The 20,009-nt window shown below is 45.3% G+C and overlaps 1 protein-coding gene across 3 annotated transcripts in view; it reads right to left on the reverse strand.

Moving 5' to 3' along the window:
* LOC130284155 (perforin-1-like) overlaps window positions 1-19,521 on the reverse strand; it is an 83,376-nt gene extending 63,855 nt beyond the window's left edge. Inside the window, exon 1 of one of the 3 annotated variants that reach the window (XM_056534231.1) lies at window positions 19,491-19,521. Coding sequence is in view for 1 of the 3 variants with exons in the window: in XM_056534227.1 (XP_056390202.1) it covers window positions 1,217-1,248 (32 nt within the window). In the remaining 2 variants the exon portion in view is untranslated. Of the gene's footprint in view, window positions 1-1,216; window positions 1,351-15,109; window positions 15,267-19,490 lie in introns of those variants that run through there. The other 2 variants (XM_056534230.1, XM_056534227.1) reach the window with 2 other exon arrangements.
* Window positions 19,522-20,009: the final 488 nt, after the last annotated feature.

The following is a 20,009-nucleotide window of genomic DNA, read 5'->3' on the forward strand; positions in this document are numbered from 1 at the left end:
TACGGATACTGGAAGCCTGTGCTAGAATTTCTCCTGCGGTGTATATAGTAGTATATAGCAGTGTATACAGATACTGGAAGCCTGTGCTAGCATTTCTCCTGCGGTGTATATAGTAGTATATAGCAGTGTATACGAATACTGGAAGCCTGTGCTAGCATTTCTCCTGCAGTGTATATAGTAGTATATAGCAGTGTATACGGATACTGGAAGCCTGTGCTAGCATTTCTCCTGCGGTGTATATAGTAGTATATAGCAGTGTATACAGATACTGGAAGCCTGTGCTAGCATTTCTCCTGCGGTGTATATAGTAGTATATAGCAGTGTATACGGATACTGGAAGCCTGTGCTAGCATTTCTCCTGTGGTGTATATAGTAGTATATAGCAGTGTATACAGATACTGGAAGCCTGTGCTAGCATTTCTCCTGCGGTGTATATAGTAGTATATAGCAGTGTATACAGATACTGGAAGCCTGTGCTAGCATTTCTCCTGCGGTGTATATAGTAGTATATAGCAGTGTATACGGATACTGGAAGCCTGTGCTAGCATTTCTCCTGCGGTGTATATAGTAGTATATAGCAGTGTATACGAATACTGGAAGCCTGTGCTAGCATTTCTCCTGCAGTGTATATAGTAGTATATAGCAGTGTATACGGATACTGGAAGCCTGTGCTAGCATTTCTCCTGCGGTGTATATAGTAGTATATAGCAGTGTATACAGATACTGGAAGCCTGTGCTAGCATTTCTCCTGCGGTGTATATAGTAGTATATAGCAGTATATAGAGAAGAGGGTTGCATTGACAATCCAACACAATGGGCAGCACATTGAACACATTTTATAAGTGGTCAGAAACTTGTAAATAACTCATGAAAGAATAAAGTTACGGTAAAACAAAGCGCATCATTGTTTTTCTTGGGAAATTTCCAATAAGTTTGATGTGTCACATGACCCTCTTCCTATTGAAAAAACAAAAGTTGGATTCAAAATGGCCGACTTCAAAATAGTCGCCATGGTCACCACCCATCTTGATAAGTTTCCCCCCTCACATATACTAATGTGCCACAAACAGGAAGTTAATATAACCAACCATTCCCATTTTATTAAGGTGCATCCATAGAAATGGCGCACCCTGTATATTACATAAACTCATCACCCGAATATACAGATTACATAGCTGCTGGTTTATACAGCTGACTGCTCCTTCTCCATCTTCACCTCATGAACAGTTGACTCCGCCGAGCATGCATGTATTCTGAGTTGGGGACTTCTATCTCTTAGAAATAAGGGATCCAGGGTGTTACAATCCAACATGCTGAATTGTTCCCAGAACACCGTAAACAGACGTCCGGTCTCACTGATTAGTCAGGTTTGGTCATCTTGAGTATTATGTGTACCGTCAGCTAGACTTGTGCACTAGAAAAATTTTCGTTTAATCTCGTTTCGTTTTTTCGTTTTGGAAAAAAAATTCGGTTAGGCAATATTTTCGGTTTAGATTTTTCGGATACATTCGGTATTCGGGTATTCGGGTTGTTTATTTCGGATACATTCGGTATTCGGGTACATTCGGTAAATCTTTTTAGTCTTTTTTTGGACTTTAGCAATCCTAATAAATAATGGAGATGCCTTTTTTATTAAAATTTCGCAGGGTATCATAAAAAAATCATAATAAAAAAGATACAGTGGTGATGGAAAAAGTTGTATCTAACGAAATGTATCTTTTTTATTATGAAATGTTTATTCATTTTTAAACAGGGATCAATTTGTGTGAGCGGGTAAAGCACAAAAAATGGAGCCGACAATAATGAAAATGTAGTGTGTGCGTGTTTTTCACTTTTTTTTAAAACATTTTTTAGGTAGTACTACTACTCCCAGCATGGAACACACTCTTCCATGATCGGAGTAGTAGTTACCTGTACTAATTGACAGATTGCAGGGGTCCCTTGCGATCCTCTTGTATAATGTATAGATGCGGCGGCTGCTCTTCTATGGTCCCCTGCACTCACGTATATGTACACATATTCATATTTCCCGCAGAGCTGTGATTGGCCAGATGGTTCCAGCCAATCACAGCTCTCTGTGAGAAATAGGACTATGTGTATATATACGGCCGTGCAGGGGACCATAGGAGAGCGGCAGCCGCATTCATACATTATACTGGAGGATCGCAGCGGGCGTCAGGAGTGATACCTGCAGTGATCTTCCCTTTACTACAAGTACTACCACTCCCAACATGGAGTACACTCTGCTCCATGCTGGGAGCTGTAGTACCTGCATTAATAGATAGATCGCAGCGGGTGTCAGGATTTACACTCGCTGCCATATGTCTATTAATGCAGGTACTACAGCTCCCATCATGGAGCAGAGTGTGCTCCATGTTGGGAGTATTAGTACCTGCAGTAAGGGACAGATCCCAGGGATGTCACTTCTCCTGACACCGCTGCAATCCTCCTGATGTGAATGTCGGGATCAGCTGTTCTCAGGGCTACAGAGCCGGGAGAACAGCTGACGCTGAGCCGTAGGTATACATCGTATATCTACTGCCCAGCAATAACTTACAGTGAGCCTGCAATGTGTATATACAGTATACACATTGCTGGCTCACTTAACCCCTTGCTGAGCTGTGCGCTATGCGCAAGCCCAGCAAGGGAAGAGTTAACTTACACTGCTGGACAGTGTAGGTTAACCCTTTGGGCGGTATACACTTTATACAGCTATCTATAGATAGCTGTATACAGTGTATACAGAAGACGAAGTCCAGCTTACTTCCCTCGAGTCCCGGGCTGGGTTCGTGTAGCTCCCCCCCCTAGTGATGACGTCATTAGGGGGCGGAGCTACAGAAAGGAACAAGACTAGTTAATCTGAAGCTCTGTTCACATTGTACGTTTTGTATAATGTGAACAGACCCTTCTGGCAGTGTCTACCCAGACAGGGAGACTCCAGCTGTTGCTAAACTACAACTCCCAGCATGCCCAGACAGCCAAAGGCTGTCTGGGCATGCTGGGAGTTGTAGTTTTGCACCAATTGGTGGCTCCCTGTTTGGGTAGACATTGCATCATGGGTGCTCTCCCCAGCGGACAGCGCCAAAAATGTCATAACCAATTTTTTGTGTTTTTTTTCTTCTCTTTTCAGATCCGTGTATGCAGAGGATTACTGCGGATTCGATGGATTACGGCGGATTATTTATTTTTTCCTTTAATAAAATGGTTAACGAGGGCTGTGGGGGAGTGTTTTTTTAAAGAAAATAATTTTTCCAATGTGTTGTGTTTTTTTTTATTTTCATTGAATTTTCAGGGTTAGTAGCGGAAGCTGTCTTATTGACGGAATCCATTACTAGGCCAGGGCTTAGTGCTAGCCCCAAAAACAGCTAGCGCTAACCCCCAATTATTACCCCGGAACCCACCGCCACAGGGGTGCCGGGAAGAGCCGGTACCAACAGGCCCGGAGCGTCAAAAATGGCGCTCCTGGACCTAGGCGGTAACAGGCTGGCGTTATTTAGGCTGGGGAGGGCCAGTAACAATGGTCCTCACCCACCCTGGTAACGTCAGGCTGTTGCTGTTTGGTTGGTATTGTGCTGAGAATGAAAATACGGGGAACCCTATGCGTTTTTTTTTTTTATTTAAATAAAAAAAATTTTAAAAAAAACGCATAGGGTTCCCCGTATTTTCATTCTCAGCACAATACCAACCAAACAGCAACAGCCTGACGTTACCAGAGTGGGCGAGGACCATTGTTACTGGCCCTCCCCAGCCTAAATAACGCCAGCCTGTTACCGCCTAGGCCCAGGAGCGCCATTTTGACGCTCCGGGCCTGTTGGTACCGGCTCTTCCCGGCACCCCTGTAGCGGTGGGTACCGGGGTAATAATTGGGGGTTAGCACTAGCTGTTTTTGGGGCTAGCACTAAGCCCTGGCCTAGTAATGGATTCCGTCAATAAGACAGCTTCCACTACTAACCCTGAAAATTCAATAAAAAAATAAAAAAAACACAACACATTGGAAAAATTATTTTATTTAAAAAAACACTCCCCCACAGCCCTCGTTAACCATTTTATTAAAGGAAAAAATAAATAATCCGCCGTAATCCATCGAATCCGCAGTAATCCTCTGCATACACGGATCTGAAACGAGAAGAAAAAAACACAAAAAATTGGTTATGACATTTTTGGCGCAGTCCGCTGGGGAGAGCACCCATGATGCAATGTCTACCCAAACAGGGAGCCACCAATTGGTGCATAACTACAACTCCCAGCATGCCCAGACAGCCTTTGGCTGTCTGGGCATGCTGGGAGTTGTAGTTTAGCAACAGCTGGAGTCTCCCTGTCTGGGTAGACACTGCCAGAAGGGTCTGTTCACATTATACAAAACGTACAATGTGAACAGAGCTTCAGATTAACTAGTCTTGTTCCCTTCTGTAGCTCCGCCCCCTAATGACGTCATCACTAGGGGGCGGAGCTACACGAACCCGGCCCGGGACTCAGGGAAGTAAGCTGGACTACGTCTTCTGTATACACTGTATACAGCTATCTATAGATAGCTGTATATTGTGTATACCTCCCAAAGGGTTAACTTACACTGTCCAGCAGTGTAAGTTAACTCTTCCCTTGCTGGGCTGGAGGGGCAAGCTGTGCATAACTAGCTTGCCCCCTGACTGGTGAGCAGTTAAGGGGTTAAGAAATAAACAGGCAAGGTTTTTAGCCCCCTCCCCCGTCTGTAAAAACTTGTTGGTAACTATAGTGGTATGTCCCATGGGTAGGGGGGAAGGAGTGCACCAATCAGGGATCTAATAGTTTCCCGGGCTTTCAGGGGCCCTCCCCTGGGTATTTATAGCTGTGGTGCCTCCCTTCCCCCTCAATCTGCCCAGGACCCGGAGTTTTGACTGCTGGCTGGTATGTGGCTTCCCCTTATTTGTGGCCTGGATGGAGCAGGAGGGTGAGGGTTGGCATGCTCCCTTATGGCTGAGCTGGCCTCCCCTCCTGTTGCACCCGAGGCGGGTTTGGGAGGCTGGCGGACCTATCACAGTCCCGCTCTCCTACCCACTATAGTCCCTGTGAGCCCTGTCCCACCCGTTCCTTTTGCCCCCTTCCCTGCCCGTGGCCAAAGCCCTCTCCCCTGCCTGTACTGTATCCCTCCCTCAGGGCGTGCTCCTTATGAGCATGCCCTGCTGTTTTCCTTGTCCCCCCCCCTGTCCCCCTCCGTCTCTTTTTCCTCTTTGCGGTCCCCTCCGTCTCTTCCCCCCCCCCCTGTTCCCCCCCCTGGCTCTGGAGGCAGCGGCCCCTGGGGGGCTGCTGCTGTTTTAACTCCCTATGTGCAAATGGACGCTTATTAACGTCCATTTGCGCTCCTTCAGATATAATGCGCGCTCACAAGGTGAGCGCGCGTTATATCCGTGGGGTCCCGGTTGCTCTTAGCAACCAGGACCCATGCTACGGTGGACATCGCCGATCGGGCAGATGTCCGGCATTACATCTTTAGATGCGGCGATCTAAGTTCATCGCCACGTCTGAAGATGTACTTTCAAGCATCCCGGCTGCTCAGTCGGGCTTACCGGGACAATCGCGATCTAATTGCGTTGTCCCGATCAGCTGGGACGCAGCAGGAGGGTCACTTACCTGCCTCCTGCGCGTCCGCTCGTTGATTGATTGCTCCAAGCTTGAAATTCAGGCTTGAGCAATCAATCGTTGATAGCACCGATCATTGCCATGTTAATACATGGCAAGTGATCGGTGTTAGTAGCAGTGTGTGCAGGGTTATGGCTCCTATGGAGCTATAACATTGCAAACAAAAAAAAAAAACAAAAAAAAAAAGAATTAAGTCAATAAAGGTCATTTAACCCTTCAATAATAAAAGTTTGGTTTGCCCCCTTTTCCCCATCCCAAAAATATATAAATAAATAAAAAATAATACAAAAAAAAAAAATATATATATATATATATATATATATATATATATATATATATATATATATATATATATATATATATATAAATGAAAATAATAATAAAAAAAAAATCGATAAATAAATAAATAAATAAAAGTGTATATATGTGTATGTATGTATATATAGGTATAACTAAAAAAAAATAAAAAAATAAAAAATAAATAAAAAATGTAAATAAAAATATGTGTGTTGCAGACATGCATGTATGTGGTATCCCCTCATGCGTGCATGTCTGGGGTATAACAATATGTCGTCGTTAGAAGTGTCCCGTCTATGGCGTACACGCAAATATGAATAATTCAAATAAAATAATTTTAAATTAAAAGAAATAAATAAATATTAAATTTCATTATACACGTGATATACATAATAAATAATATTGGTAATTTAATATACAAATTGCATTTCTGTTTAGCATATTCGGTCAATTTTTCTACTGTATGTATTAATAAACGGCGTTCACAAAAAAAAAATAATAATAATAATTAAAAAAAAAAAAATAATCCGAGAAAATGGCAAGGGTACCGCGGGCTCTTTCGGATTACGGCGCAAACTATTTGAGCTCTCCTATCGTCCCCTCTCATTTACCCAGCTTCTCACTCCGCCCACGCTGGCACCTCTCCCCTTACCACACCCCCCCTGCATCTGCCCCCCCCCCCCATCACCTCTCCGCCCCGTGTTCCCAGATCTCCCCCCCCCTTCTTCCTCCTGCCTCTCCAATGCCCCCCGTGGAGGGGTAGTGAGTGTGGTGGCGGAGTGCCCGCGACCCGGCGGTCTCCGACTTGCCTTGTCCCACGCCTGCGGCGGTGGTGAAGTGATTCTTCCAGCTGTTGGCTTCTCCATCTTCTGGAATTGGTGAGTGTTCTGATGCGGGGCTTGGGCCCCTTCCCCGGTTAGTGTGCTTATGGCTGCGTTCTGTGCAGTGTTTGTCCTTTTGTTTCTGTGTGTATGTTGAGTTTGGTCTCTGGTTGGGAGTTGAGTACATCTCTTCTTGGGTTCTGGCTGTAGGTCAGTGGTCTGAGCAGCCATCAGTTGAATGTGAATTGTGTGGGAGACCAGAGTTCTAATCCTGCTTTCCTCCTCTATTTCAGGGTGCTTTGGTAGGGTATCATAAAAAAATAAAAAAAAAAAAAAAAAAATGTTTTCTGCGGCGAGTGCCCTTTTGGCCTCACGCTCTGGGTGGCCGGGGTTTGGCAGACTTGGCTCCTGCGGCTTGTTCCTTTTCCTGATTCGGTGGGTGCCGCCCAGTTACGGTTTTGTTTCTTTTGGTTTTCTCCCCCTTTTGTTTGGTTTATCTCTCCGTATTTTCCCAATCTCTGGTAGGCATGGGACTTCTGTATGTCGTTTTGGGTGCTTTAGCTGATGTGTTCGGTGGGTAGGTTTCGCTTGAGTCTCCGGGGGTAGGTTCGCTTGAGTCTCTGTTTGCCTTGCCTTGTGAGTTCTTCTGTTCGTGGTGGTATTCTGGAGGGCGATTCTCCTGTGCTCTGCGCTTGTGGGGGTGTGGTTTGTTGTTGCAAGGCTGACATGCAAATTGTGAAGCGTTCCATATTTGGTGCTCGCTTCGGCAGCACATATGTTAAAATTGGAACAATACTGAGTAGATTAGCATGGGTTCCGCATGCCGCGTTGGCGTTGGTCTGCTGCTTTCCTGTGGTCAGGGTGTGATTGCGTTTTCTCTGTTTTGGTTTCTTCGGGGCTCGCTAGGTGCCCTGGTTACGGTCCTTGCTGGTTTCCTGATTGTTCCACGTGGAATATGGTTCCGGGCGGAGTTTTTTCCTCCAGGTTGTCTCTGGCCGCCGAGGGTGTGTGGTATCTGTGCCCCCGCATATGTGCCCCGGGTGCACTAAGGGCTGACGTTTCGGCTGGTTGGGGTTTTTTCATGTGTCGTGCAGTGGACATGCCTGCTTTCTGTCCCCCGTTGCGGCTCACGGGAAGCTCGCTCTGTTTCCGGATGTGGCCGGTTTGGTTGGTTGTTGGTGTGGTTTCGTTTCCCAGTGGTGCTGCTGGGTGGTTTAGCCCTGGGTCTTGGTAGTCAGTGGGTTTCTGCCATGCTTGGGTTTTGTTAGCGCTTTTGCCTTGGTATTGGTTGTGGGACTTTGGGTGCTTGCTTCGGCAGCTCATGTTCTGGACTTGTAACGATACTGTGTGGGTTGGCTTGGCCCCTGCGCTTGGTAGCGCTCTAATTTGGTGTTACTTTTCTTCTTTTCTGGGGTGCTTTGAGTGATCGTGGCGTGTTGTCGGTCTGACATTCGGGGAGTTGTCACTGATATTACTCTTGCAGATTTCTTCTTGTGTTCGGCTTGTTGTGCCTAGTGCTTCGCTGTTTGAAGTTACTATTTATTTTGGGGTTGTGCTCCCTGGGGTCGGTATTGGGTGTTGACGCTTTGTCTCCTTTTTCTCTGGCAGTGGTTCCGGAGGTTGCTCCCTCGGGCGGAGTCGGAAGGTTTGCCTGTGTGGCTGGCCCGTGGGTCATCGTGGAGTTTGGTGTGTATTTCTTGGTCCGCTTTGGTTGCTCCTGCGACTTGGTCACACTCACGGTAAGGCGTTTGCGAGTGGTTGGTGGTGTGGTGGCCGGGATGTCTACAGTGGAGGGGGGCCCCGGAGGTTCCAAATGTGTCTGTGGATAGGGGATTTGTTTTTGGTACCTGGAATGCCCTTTGTAGTAACCTTCCGGGCTCTGATGTTTATTCCTATTTCGTTTTCATATGATGTGATGACGGAGTTTGACTGCTCTGTCACCTCTCCAAGGAGGTTCAAGATTTGGGCTGTGTTCTCTGTGCATCCAAATAACATTCTTAGTACATGACGCCGGGTATCTTCACCTGTTCATGTGAATCACCTTCTATTCAAAAAAAGGAGAAAACAGGTGGGTGGCTTTCCCATTGTGCTGCGACCCAGTGGGGTGCGGTTGGCGCATGGCGGGGGGTAATTTTTTCTTTTCTACTTTGCGGTTGGTGGGCTGTTGGTGCGTACCTAGGGGCTGGGCCCGCGAGTGGGTGGCCTTGCTGTAGGCGAACGTTTTTTCCTATCAGTTTTGGGTCACTTGGTGGCAGCTGCGGGTCGGATTTTTGGTTGCCGCTTTTGCGTCGTTTTGCTCATCCGAGGTTTGCGCTGGCTTTTTTCGGGGCTATGTGGATGGGGCACTTCCTTTCTCCTCATCTGGGACTGGGGTGTCTGTTTTTTGGGTGCCTATTTTGTGCAATTTGCGACACAGTAATAAAAAAATAAAAAAAATAAAAATATTATAAAAATTAAAGGCCCCCTTTTTTGTCCGAGACTGCTTCGGCGATCCAGGTAGCGCAGCTTGTGCTGCATGGGGGTCAGCGAATGACAGTTTTTTCGGGTTGTCGTCCTATTGCTTGATGGGGCGGCTGTGGGGCGCCCCCCCCCCCTTTTTTCTTTTTTGCTCCACGCCCCCGATTATTCAGTTTCGAGTTTTTTGTCTGTTTTGGGTTTTGCTTTTCTTTGATAGGATGGGGTGTTGTGAGTTTGAGATTCGCCCTCTTTTATATCAGGGCCGGCGGAGATGGCTTGGTTTCCGGAGAGGGTAGCGCGTGGGGCGCTGGCGATCTGCATGTTGCGTTGCTATTTTCGCCCAGTTTGATGTTTCCCATATGTGTTATGTTTTGCGAGTGGTTTTCCGCAAGGTGGTGCGAGTGCTGCGGCTCTCTTCGATGTATGGGTGAGTGTGAGAGATGTGTTCGCACAAGAGTTATTATAAAAAAAAAAAAAAAAAAAAGATTAATAAATAAAATGAATGAATACAAATTTATATAAGAAATAGGTCCTGGCGGCAGGTACCTCAGTTTTCCTGGAGAGGAAATGTGTTGGGCGGTTTACCTGGAGAGGAAATGTGTTGGGCGGTTTACCTGGAGAGGAAATGTGTTGGCTGGATTTCCTGGAGAGGAAATGTGTTGTGTGTGTCCGGGGGGCTGAAGTGACCCCAGGTGTTGGCTATCCAGTATCTCTTGGGTGGGGGTCGGAGCCCAGTGTAGGGCTAACTGGTCTCCTCCGTGGCGGTAAGAAGACGGTGAAAGCGGGGTCAACCCGGGGTAGACCTTCACACAGGACAGTGTGGCAGCACCTCTCGGGTTGGCAAGAAGCCAATCGGTGTCTTTGTTACAGTTAAATTGTTATTTATATAAGTAATTTTATAAATAAAGCTGTGGCCGATCCCCACCCATAAAAAGTTGAATTGTTGTTGTGTCAGTTATTATTTAATTAATTATTGTAATAAGGGGGAGGGGTAGTTATAGCCTGCTAGGAGCTAATTGTGTCTCAGCAGTCTGGAGGGGCAAGCTGTGCATAACTAGCTTGCCCCCTGACTGGTGAGCAGTTAAGGGGTTAAGAAATAAACAGGCAAGGTTTTTAGCCCCCTCCCCCGTCTGTAAAAACTTGTTGGTAACTATAGTGGTATGTCCCATGGGTAGGGGGGAAGGAGTGCACCAATCAGGGATCTAATAGTTTCCCGGGCTTTCAGGGGCCCTCCCCTGGGTATTTATAGCTGTGGTGCCTCCCTTCCCCCTCAATCTGCCCAGGACCCGGAGTTTTGCCCTCCCTCCCTCCCTTTTTGTATCTCTGTTTATTGTAAGTCACAGCTCGGCGGTAAGAAGACGGTGAAAGCGGGGTCAACCCGGGGTAGACCTTCACACAGGACAGTGTGGCAGCACCTCTCGGGTTGGCAAGAAGCCAATCGGTGTCTTTGTTACAGTTAAATTGTTATTTATATAAGTAATTTTATAAATAAAGCTGTGGCCGATCCCCACCCATAAAAAGTTGAATTGTTGTTGTGTCAGTTATTATTTAATTAATTATTGTAATAAGGGGGAGGGGTAGTTATAGCCTGCTAGGAGCTAATTGTGTCTCAGCAGTCTTGCGCATAGCGCACAGCTCAGCAAGGGGTTAAGTGAGCCAGCAATGTGTATACTGTATATACACATTGCAGGCTCACTGTAAGTTCTTGCTGGGCAGTAGATATACGATGTACACTGTATATACACATTGCAGGCTCACTGTAAGTTCTTGCTGGGCAGTAGATATACGATGTACACTGTATATACACATTGCAGGATCACTGTAAGTTCTTGCTGGGCAGTAGATATACGATGTATACTGTATACACATTGCAGGATCACTGTAAGTTCTTGCTGGGCAGTAGATATACGATGTATACTGTATATACACATTGCAGGATCACTGTAAGTTCTTGCTGGGCAGTAGATATACGATGTATACCTACGGCTCAGCGTCAGCTGTTCTCCTGGCTCTGTAGCCCTGAGAACAGCTGATCCCGACATTCACATAAGGACGATCGCGCGGTGTCAGGAGGAGTGACATCCCTGGGATCTGTCCCTTACTGCAGGTACTAATACTCCTAACATGGAGTACACTCTGCTCCATGCTGGATGCTGTAGTACCTGCATTAATAGACATATGGCAGCGAGTGTAACTTCTGACACCCGCTGCGATCTGTCTATTAATACAGGTACTACAGTTCCCAGCATGGAGCAGAGTGTACTCCATGTTGGGAGTGGTAGTACTTGTAGTAAAGGGAAGATCACTGCGGGTATCACTCCTGACGCCCGCTGCGATCCTCCAGTATAATGTATGAATGCGGTGGCCGCTCTCCTATGGTCCCCTGCATGGCCGTATATATACACATATTCCTATTTCTCACAGAGAGCTGTGATTGGCTGGAACCATCTGGCCAATCACAGCTCTGCGGGAAATATGAATATGTGTACATATACGTGAGTGCAGGGGACCATAGAAGAGCAGCCGGCGCATCTATACATTATACAAGATGATCGCAAGGGACCACGGCGATCTGTCAATTAGTACAGGTAACTACTACTCCCATCATGGAAGAGTGTGTTCCATGCTGGGAGTAGTAGTACTACCTAAAAATTTTTTTAAAAAAAGTGAAAAACACGCACACACTACATTTTTGCTATTGTCGGCTACATTTTTAGTGCTTTACCCGCTCACATAAATTGATCCCTGTTTAAAAATTAATAAACATTTCATAATAAAAATCATACATTTCATTAGATACAATTTTTTCCATCACCACTGTATCTTTTTTATTATGATTTTTTTATGATACCCTACGAAATTTTAATAAAAAAGGTATCTCCATTATTTATTAGGATCGCTAAAGTCCAAAAAAGAATAAAAAGATTTACCGAATGTACCCGAATACCGAATGTATCCGAAAAATCAAACTATCTGTATCCTTTTTATTAACTTTGTTATCAGAATTAATTCTTCACGTCGTTTATGGATAACGAATGCATTCGTTATTTACAGGTCGGGAAATAACGAATGTATTCGTTACTTTGCTATTCGTATTATCGTGGCTATTCGGGAATGTTCAAAATATGTTTTCGTGCATTCGGATGGGTCCGAATGCACGAAAACTGTAAAATTCGTTAATTTAGACATTCGTGCCAAACCGAATTGCACATGTCTACCCGTCAGCTTTAGCCGGTTTTCACACATAGACTAACGCCGGCCATATATATCTTGCTATTATATCTTCTCCTTTCTCCTATTGTTGTTATTCAACTATGACACTAGATCAGCTTGTTTTGACTGCTAGCTCTAGGCTTGTTTAGAGTAAAACTTCTCCCCTGACTCCTCCTCCATATCCGAACTTCTCCAGACATCTCTGACTCCTCCTTCATATCCAGACATCTCCTCTGACTCCTCCTTCACATCCAGACATCTCCTCAGAATCCTCCTTTATATCCATACATCTCCTCAAACTCCTCCTTTATATCCAGACATCTCCTCCGACTCCTCCTTTATATCCAGACATCTCCTCAGACTCCTCCTTTGTATCCAGACATCTCCTCAGACTCCTCCTTTACATCCAGACATCTCCTCCGACTCCTCCTTTATATCCAGACATCTCTTCAGACTCCTCCTTTATATCCAGACATCTCCTCAGACTCCTCCTTTATATCCAGACATCTCCTCAGACTCCTCCTTTACATCCAGACATCTCCTCCGACTCCTCCTTTATATCCAGACATCTCCTCAGACTCCTCCTTTATATCCAGACATCTCCTCAGACTCCTCCTTTATATCCAGACATCTCCTCCGACTCCTCCTTTATATCCAGACATCTCCGACTCCTCCTTTATATCCAGACATCTCCTCTGACTCCCTTTTTATACCCAGATATCTCCTCAGACTCCTCCTTTATATTCCAACATCTCCTCTGACTCCTCCTTTCTATCCAGACATCTCCTCTGACTCCTCCTCTCTATCCAGACATCTCCTCTGACTCCCTTTTTATACCCAGACATCTCCTCTGACTCCTCCTTTATATCCAGACATCTCCTCTGACTCCTCCTTCATATCCAGACATCTCCTCTGACTCCTCCTTTATATCCAGACATCTCCCCCTACTCTTCCTTTATATCCAGACATCTCCCCCTACTCTTCCTTTATATCCAGACATCTCCTCTGACTCCTCCTTTCTATCCAGACATCTCCTCTGACTCCTCATTTATATCCAGACATCTCCTCTGACTCCTCCTTCATACCCAGACATCTCCTCTGACTCCTCCTTCATACCCAGACATCTCCTCTGACTCCTCCTTCATACCCAGACCTCTCCTCTGACTCCTCCTTCATACCCAGACATCTCCTCTGACTCCTCCTTTATATCCAGACATCTCCTCTGACTCCTCCTTCATACCCAGACATCTCCTCCGACTCCTCCTTCATACCCAGACATCTCCTCTGACTCCTCCTTCATACCCAGACATCTCCTCTGACTCCTCCTTTATATCCAGACATCTCCTCTGACTCCTCCTTCATACCCAGACATCTCCTCTGACTCCTCCTTCATACCCAGACATCTCCTCTGACTCCTCCTTTATATCCAGACATCTTTTCTGACTCCTCCTTCATATCCACACATGTCCCCTGACTTCTCATCCAAATCCTGACTCTTCCATTATGTGTCCTGATGCACTTCAATCCCTGAATGACCTAGAAAATTGTAATTTTTGTATTTTCATGTTTTCCTCCTCACCTTCATAACTCTTATTTTTCCACATACATGGCCATATGAGGGCTTTTTTTTTTTTTTTTTGCATTTTTGTAATGATAACCTTTATTTTACCATAAAATATACTGTAAAATAGAAAAAAATGTTTATAAGGTAACATTTTTAAAAAGTGCTATTTTTCTACTTGAGTTTTTTTTTTGTGTTATGTTATTCACCCTGACGTAAAATTGTCATGTCCTCTTTATTAATCAGGTCAGTACAATTACAACATTCCCCAATTCATATAGAACCGTTTCCACTATGCTCCACTATGCTCATTCTCTGCACCATAATCTGTAGGTTTCATCTGTACCATTTCGGCGTAGATTCTCCACACACTTTTAATATTTTGATTATTTGGACTTTTTTCCTATTTGAAAAATAAGAAAAGGGGGTTGATTAGAATTTTTATTATGGAGGAATTTTGTTTATATATTTAAAAAAAAAACATTCTTTGTCTTTTTTTTTTTTCTAAGTCCCAATAGAAGACTTCTATAAGCAATCATTTGATTGCTTATTCAATCTAGTGCATTTCTATTGTAATACATTGAATTGATTTATCTGTGATCTGTTAGTACAGTCTGCTGATTCATGTATGGATCACATGGGAACCATTACAAACTGGGCGGAAGACCTTTCTATAACGTTTTCTGTCTTTAGTTTAGCCTTTGTCTATGGTTTTCATTGCCCCAGTCATCTCGAGATCTCCATGAAGTTACTATAGCAGACACCATATAACCCCTTTGTTACAATACCAAGAATTTCTACTAGAAACCCAAATACCGTATATACTCGAGTATAAGCCGACCCGAATATAAGCCAATGCCCCTAATTTTACCCCAAAAACCCAGGAAAAAGTTATTGACTCAACTATAAGCCGAGGGTGGGAAATGCATCATCCCCCCATGTCATCATTCAGACCCCCGTCATCATCCCCCCCCCCCCCTTCATCATCACCGCCTGTCAATCCCTTCATCAGTGGTCTTCCAGCCATCAGCTGTCCAGGCATGCTGGGAGTTGTAGTTTTGAAACCTCTGGAGGTCCGCAGGTTGAAGACCACTGCGGCCTTGTCATCATCCAGCCCCCCCCCCCCCTTTAGTTTTCTACTCACCTCCCCTCAGTGGAAAGTTAGGGTGAGCTGATCCGGGCCATCTATGCTGCAGGGACCGTCCGGTGGGGAGGATTAGTCGTTGCGGGCTGTCCATCTTCACCGGAGGGGCCTCTTCTCTGCGCTTCGGGCCCGGCCCAGGACTGGTGACGTTGCCTTGATGACGATGCACAGGGACGTTGCACATGAATGTCCCTGTGCGTCGTCGTCAAGGCAACGTCGCTAGTCCGGCATGCTGTGAGTTGTAGTTTTGCAACATCTGGAGGTCCGCAGGTTGAAGACCACTAATGAAGGGAATTGACAGGCGGAAAGTTCACTCGAGTATAAGCTGAGGGGGAAGTTTTCAGCACGAAAAATCATGCTGAAAAACTGGGCTTATACTTGAGTATATACGGTATATCCTAAAGATGTGAAACATATATGAGAGCCATCCATATATTTGGTAAATATGCCCAACAATCTAAAGATATTAGAAATGTTTAGAATACTTTTAGCACCCTCAGCTTTTCTATCATTGGGAATGAACCATCGCCCCTATAACCTTCTTATCATTATTACCCACACCCCAATAGTAGATGAAAGTAGTGTTGCTCGCGAATATTTGCAATGCAAATTTTATTCGCGAATATCGCACTATATATTCACAATTACGAATATTCGTTTTTTTTTTTTCACAGTACACATCACAGTGATCATCCCTCTCTGCTTCCAGCTTGTGGGGTGTAAAGAAGGCTCTAATACTACTGTGTGAGACTGGCGTGCGAATTTTCGCATATGCTAAAATAAAACGTGAATATTACGAATATGCGAATTTAGTGAATATATGACAAATATTCGTCCATATATTCGCGAAATATCGCAAATTCGAATATGGCCTATGCCGCTCAACACCAGATGAAAGACCAAAAAAAAAAAAAAGGAGAGAAAGATACTATTACAATGTATCCGCAATACTCTATGTACCTCTTATCTCTTATTAGTGATATCTCTGCACCCTGTATGATCGATTATGGCTCCGGACCTTCTCACTTCCCTTCTTCCTACTTTGCAGAGCTTCCATCTGTTTACATGGATTATCACTTTCCTGGTAAGACTCCAGGTAGCTAAGACATATCTCTGGTTGCTTTTTTATCTTTCCCTTAAAGGGGTTCTCCGGTGCTTAAAGGGGTATTCCAGGAAAAAAACTTTTTTTTATATATCAACTGGTTCCAGAAAGTTAAACAGATTTGTAAATTACATCGATTAAAAAATCTTAATCCTTTCAGTACTTATGAGCTTCTGAAGTTAAGGTTGTTCTTTTCTGTCTAAGTGCTCTCTGATGACACGTGTCTCGGGAAACGCCCAGTTTAGAAGAGGTTTGCTATGGGGATTTGCTTCTAAACTGGGCGTTTCCCGAGACACGTGTCATCAGAGAGCACTTAGACAGAGAAGAATAACCTTAACTTCAGAAGCTCATAAGTACTGAAAGGATTAAGATTTTTTAATAGAAGTAATTTACAAATCTTTTTAACTTTCTGGAGCCAGTTGATCTATAAAAAAACGTTTTTTCCTGGATAACCCCTTTAAACATCTTATCCCCTATCCAAAGGAAAGGGGATAAGATGCCTGATCGCGGGACTCCCGCAGCTGGGGACGCCCGTGATCATGCACGTGGCACCCCGTTTATAATCAGTCCCTGGAGCGTGTTCGCTCAGGGTCTGATTACGGGGCGGGTGGTGTGTGACGTCACGCCTGCGCCCCCGTGCGACGTCATGCTTGCATTGCGGGGCAGAGCGTGATGTCACACGCCCTGTAGTCGCCCGTAATCAGACCCGCTCCGGGGACTGATTATAAACGGGGTGCCACGTGCATGATCAAGGGTGTCCCCAGCTGTGGGACTCCCGCGATCAGGCATCTTATCCCCTATCCTTTGGATAGGGGATAAGATGTTTAAGCACCGGAGAACCCCTTTAAGCTTGATTTTACTATTTAATATACAGTGGTCCCTCAACATACAATGGTAATTCGTTCCAAATGAACCATCATTAGTTGAAACCATCGTATGTTGAGGGAACCGTGCAATGTAAAGTATAGGAAGTTATACTCACCTGTCCCCGCCGCTCCGGACTATCACCGCTGCCCTGGATGTCGCCCTCCATCGCTGTCGCAGGGTCCCCGGGGTGTCCCCGCCTCTCCAGACCGTCTATGCTGGCCGGGATTGTCTCTCTTCATTGCCGTCATCACGTCGCTGCGCACGCCGCTCCTATTGAATGATGGGACGGCGCGTGGCAATGTGATGACGGCGAAGGAGAGCGACGGCCATGCAGCGGAGCCCGAAGAGGACGGTCCGGAACGTTGGGGACAGATGAGTGACCATCACCGGACCACGCGGGGCACCTTAAACGGCTATACGGTGGCAGCTGAAGCAGTCTGCGCCGCTGGATAGCCGTTTATGCGATGGCCCCGACATACAAAAGCATCGTATGTTGATGCTGCCTTCACCATGTGATGGCCTCTGAGAGGTCATGGTATGTTGAAATTATCGTATGTCGGGGCCATCGTAGGTCGGGGGGTCACTGTATCAGATTTTAGTGGGGCATTTGAATCTAATTTTAGATGAAAACTGGAAGATAAACATAAATTATTCACCAGTCATAGCTAGTAACTACTCCTCCCCCCCCCCCTCCCTCCAAAGCATATACAAGATATGGGTAATACCTGTAGAAGGAACATTCCACCTTGTGGCTCTGAAAGCTGTAATTGTCAGTGACGGCTTTACTTTCGGCAAACTTGGCCACCTGACTGTGAGAACCTCCCAGCGCTGTTTTTACATTTACCCCAAAAATGTTGACATTGAGACCAACTTTCCAATCGTTCTGCACTTCAGAAGTCACTTCTTCAGCTACTGACACTACAGAGCGAGACTCCGAGCTTTGGATATTTCTAAGACATGAAATCTCAGGTCTCCAGTCCACCATTGCCTTGGGTATTTTCTGCAACACGTGGTTGTTGTCGGGGTTCATATACAGTGTACATTTCTCATTTCCCAATTTCTGTAGATCAACAAGAAAAGAGCCGGTTGTCTCCATGGTGACAATATTAATACCTTCTCCTAAGAGGGTATGGCCTGGAACAAATTTAGCCTCCTTGCATTTTTTCAATGGGCCTGCTCTACACCCAGCTCTAGGAAAGGATGTGCTCATAGAAGGTCTCTGGTAGTGGAGAAGAAGAAGCCAGAACAAAATACGCAGTTTGGGCTCCATTGCCAAAAATGTCCAAGAAAAACAAGAGCAAATTGTTCGTGCAACTTTGTGGTCGTGACTTGCAAGCTGGACCGACACACAAAAAGGGTTGAAAATAGAAGAGGTGTTACTTTGCAGGAGGGGGCATGGCTTATGGGAGCGGACGTTGCTTTATTTGATTAAATAACTGGATGTCTTCCTTATATAGCATAAAGTCAATAAAAATATGAAGTATTGAATTCAATATAATGTCTTTGAGGTGTAATTTTAGAGTTTTGTATTTTTTTTTTATTTATTAAGAGAACACGATGGAAACTACTAGAAATGAGCAAGTAGCGCCCCGCAAACCTGGATTCAACATGAATTTTGTGGTGGCCACGGCTTTGGCGAACTTTTGAACATCCAGGTTTGGCTCGTGCGAACAGGGCAATGTGCGCAATGATTATAGAAGGGATGAGGAACAAACTGTATTTATCGGGGTATAACACACACCCTCATTTTTCCAAGGAAATTTGGGTAAAAGGTTTTTCACCCATATATCCTTGGTACAATGAGGGTGCGTGTAGGTGCATGTATACCCCGATAAACTGCCTGATTCCCACCCCATCCCAGGCTTTCATATTTACCTGTCCTGGGGCGTGCTAATGCATGCTCTGGCGGCATCCTGGGCTATAGCTGTGTGCTGAGGCCATCACTCGTCAGCGCACAGTGACAGCGGAGGACGCCACTGGTTCCGGAGCCGGCAGGAGCGTGCCCAAGGACAGGTAAATATGAAAGCCGGGGATTGGGAGGAAATCGGACAGCACCGGTGGGACTCTGGCCCTCCAGAAGCCACTGCAGTTACATGATTCAAAGCGGCCACTTTAAATCATTGAACGGCAGCGGCTTTTGCAGGGCCCGAAAGAGTTTATCGGCGTATAACATGCAGGTAGACTTTAAGCAAAACATTTTAGCAACTGGTTTGGTGTTGGCCAGAATAGGATGTAGAGTCTACGGTTGAGGTCCCCAGAATAACCATACGTTGGCAGGTGGACACAATGGAGAAACCGTGCTGGAGCGGGAGGTATAAGAGTAAAACCGCTTCGTACTTTACACTTAGGATCACTATGGAAATATTATATTTTATTTATCAAACTACTGACCACATTTCCTCAACGACTGACCTGAGTGTTTCTAGATAAAGATTTCTCTCAAAGTCACGTGAGACGCTTGGTATTCTGCTGAACGTGTCGCAATATATTACTTCTGCTAAGGACCAAGATGAAAATATTAATGTTTCCTAAATCTTTAGCCTAATAGTTTCATTTATTTATCAATGATATAGAGGATGGTAATAACAGCTCTGTATATAGAGGGGGGCTGTGTATATAGAGGGGGGGCTGTGTATATAGAGGGGGGGGCTGTGTATATAGAGGGGGGGGCTGTGTATATAGAGGGAGGCTGTGTATATAGAGGGGGGGCTGTGTATATAGAGGGGGGCTGTGTATATAGAGGATGGTAATAACAGCTCTGTATATAGAGGGGGGCTGTGTATATAGAGGGGGGGCTGTGTATATAGAGGGGGGGGCTGTGTATATAGAGGATGGTAATAACAGCTCTGTATATAGAGGGGGGCTGTGGATATAGAGGGGGCTGTGTATATAGAGGGGGGCTGTGTATATAGAGGGGGCTGTGGATATAGA

The sequence above is a fragment of the Hyla sarda genome, chromosome 8 (assembly GCF_029499605.1).
Source record: "Hyla sarda isolate aHylSar1 chromosome 8, aHylSar1.hap1, whole genome shotgun sequence".
NCBI classification, from domain to species: domain Eukaryota; kingdom Metazoa; phylum Chordata; class Amphibia; order Anura; family Hylidae; genus Hyla; species Hyla sarda.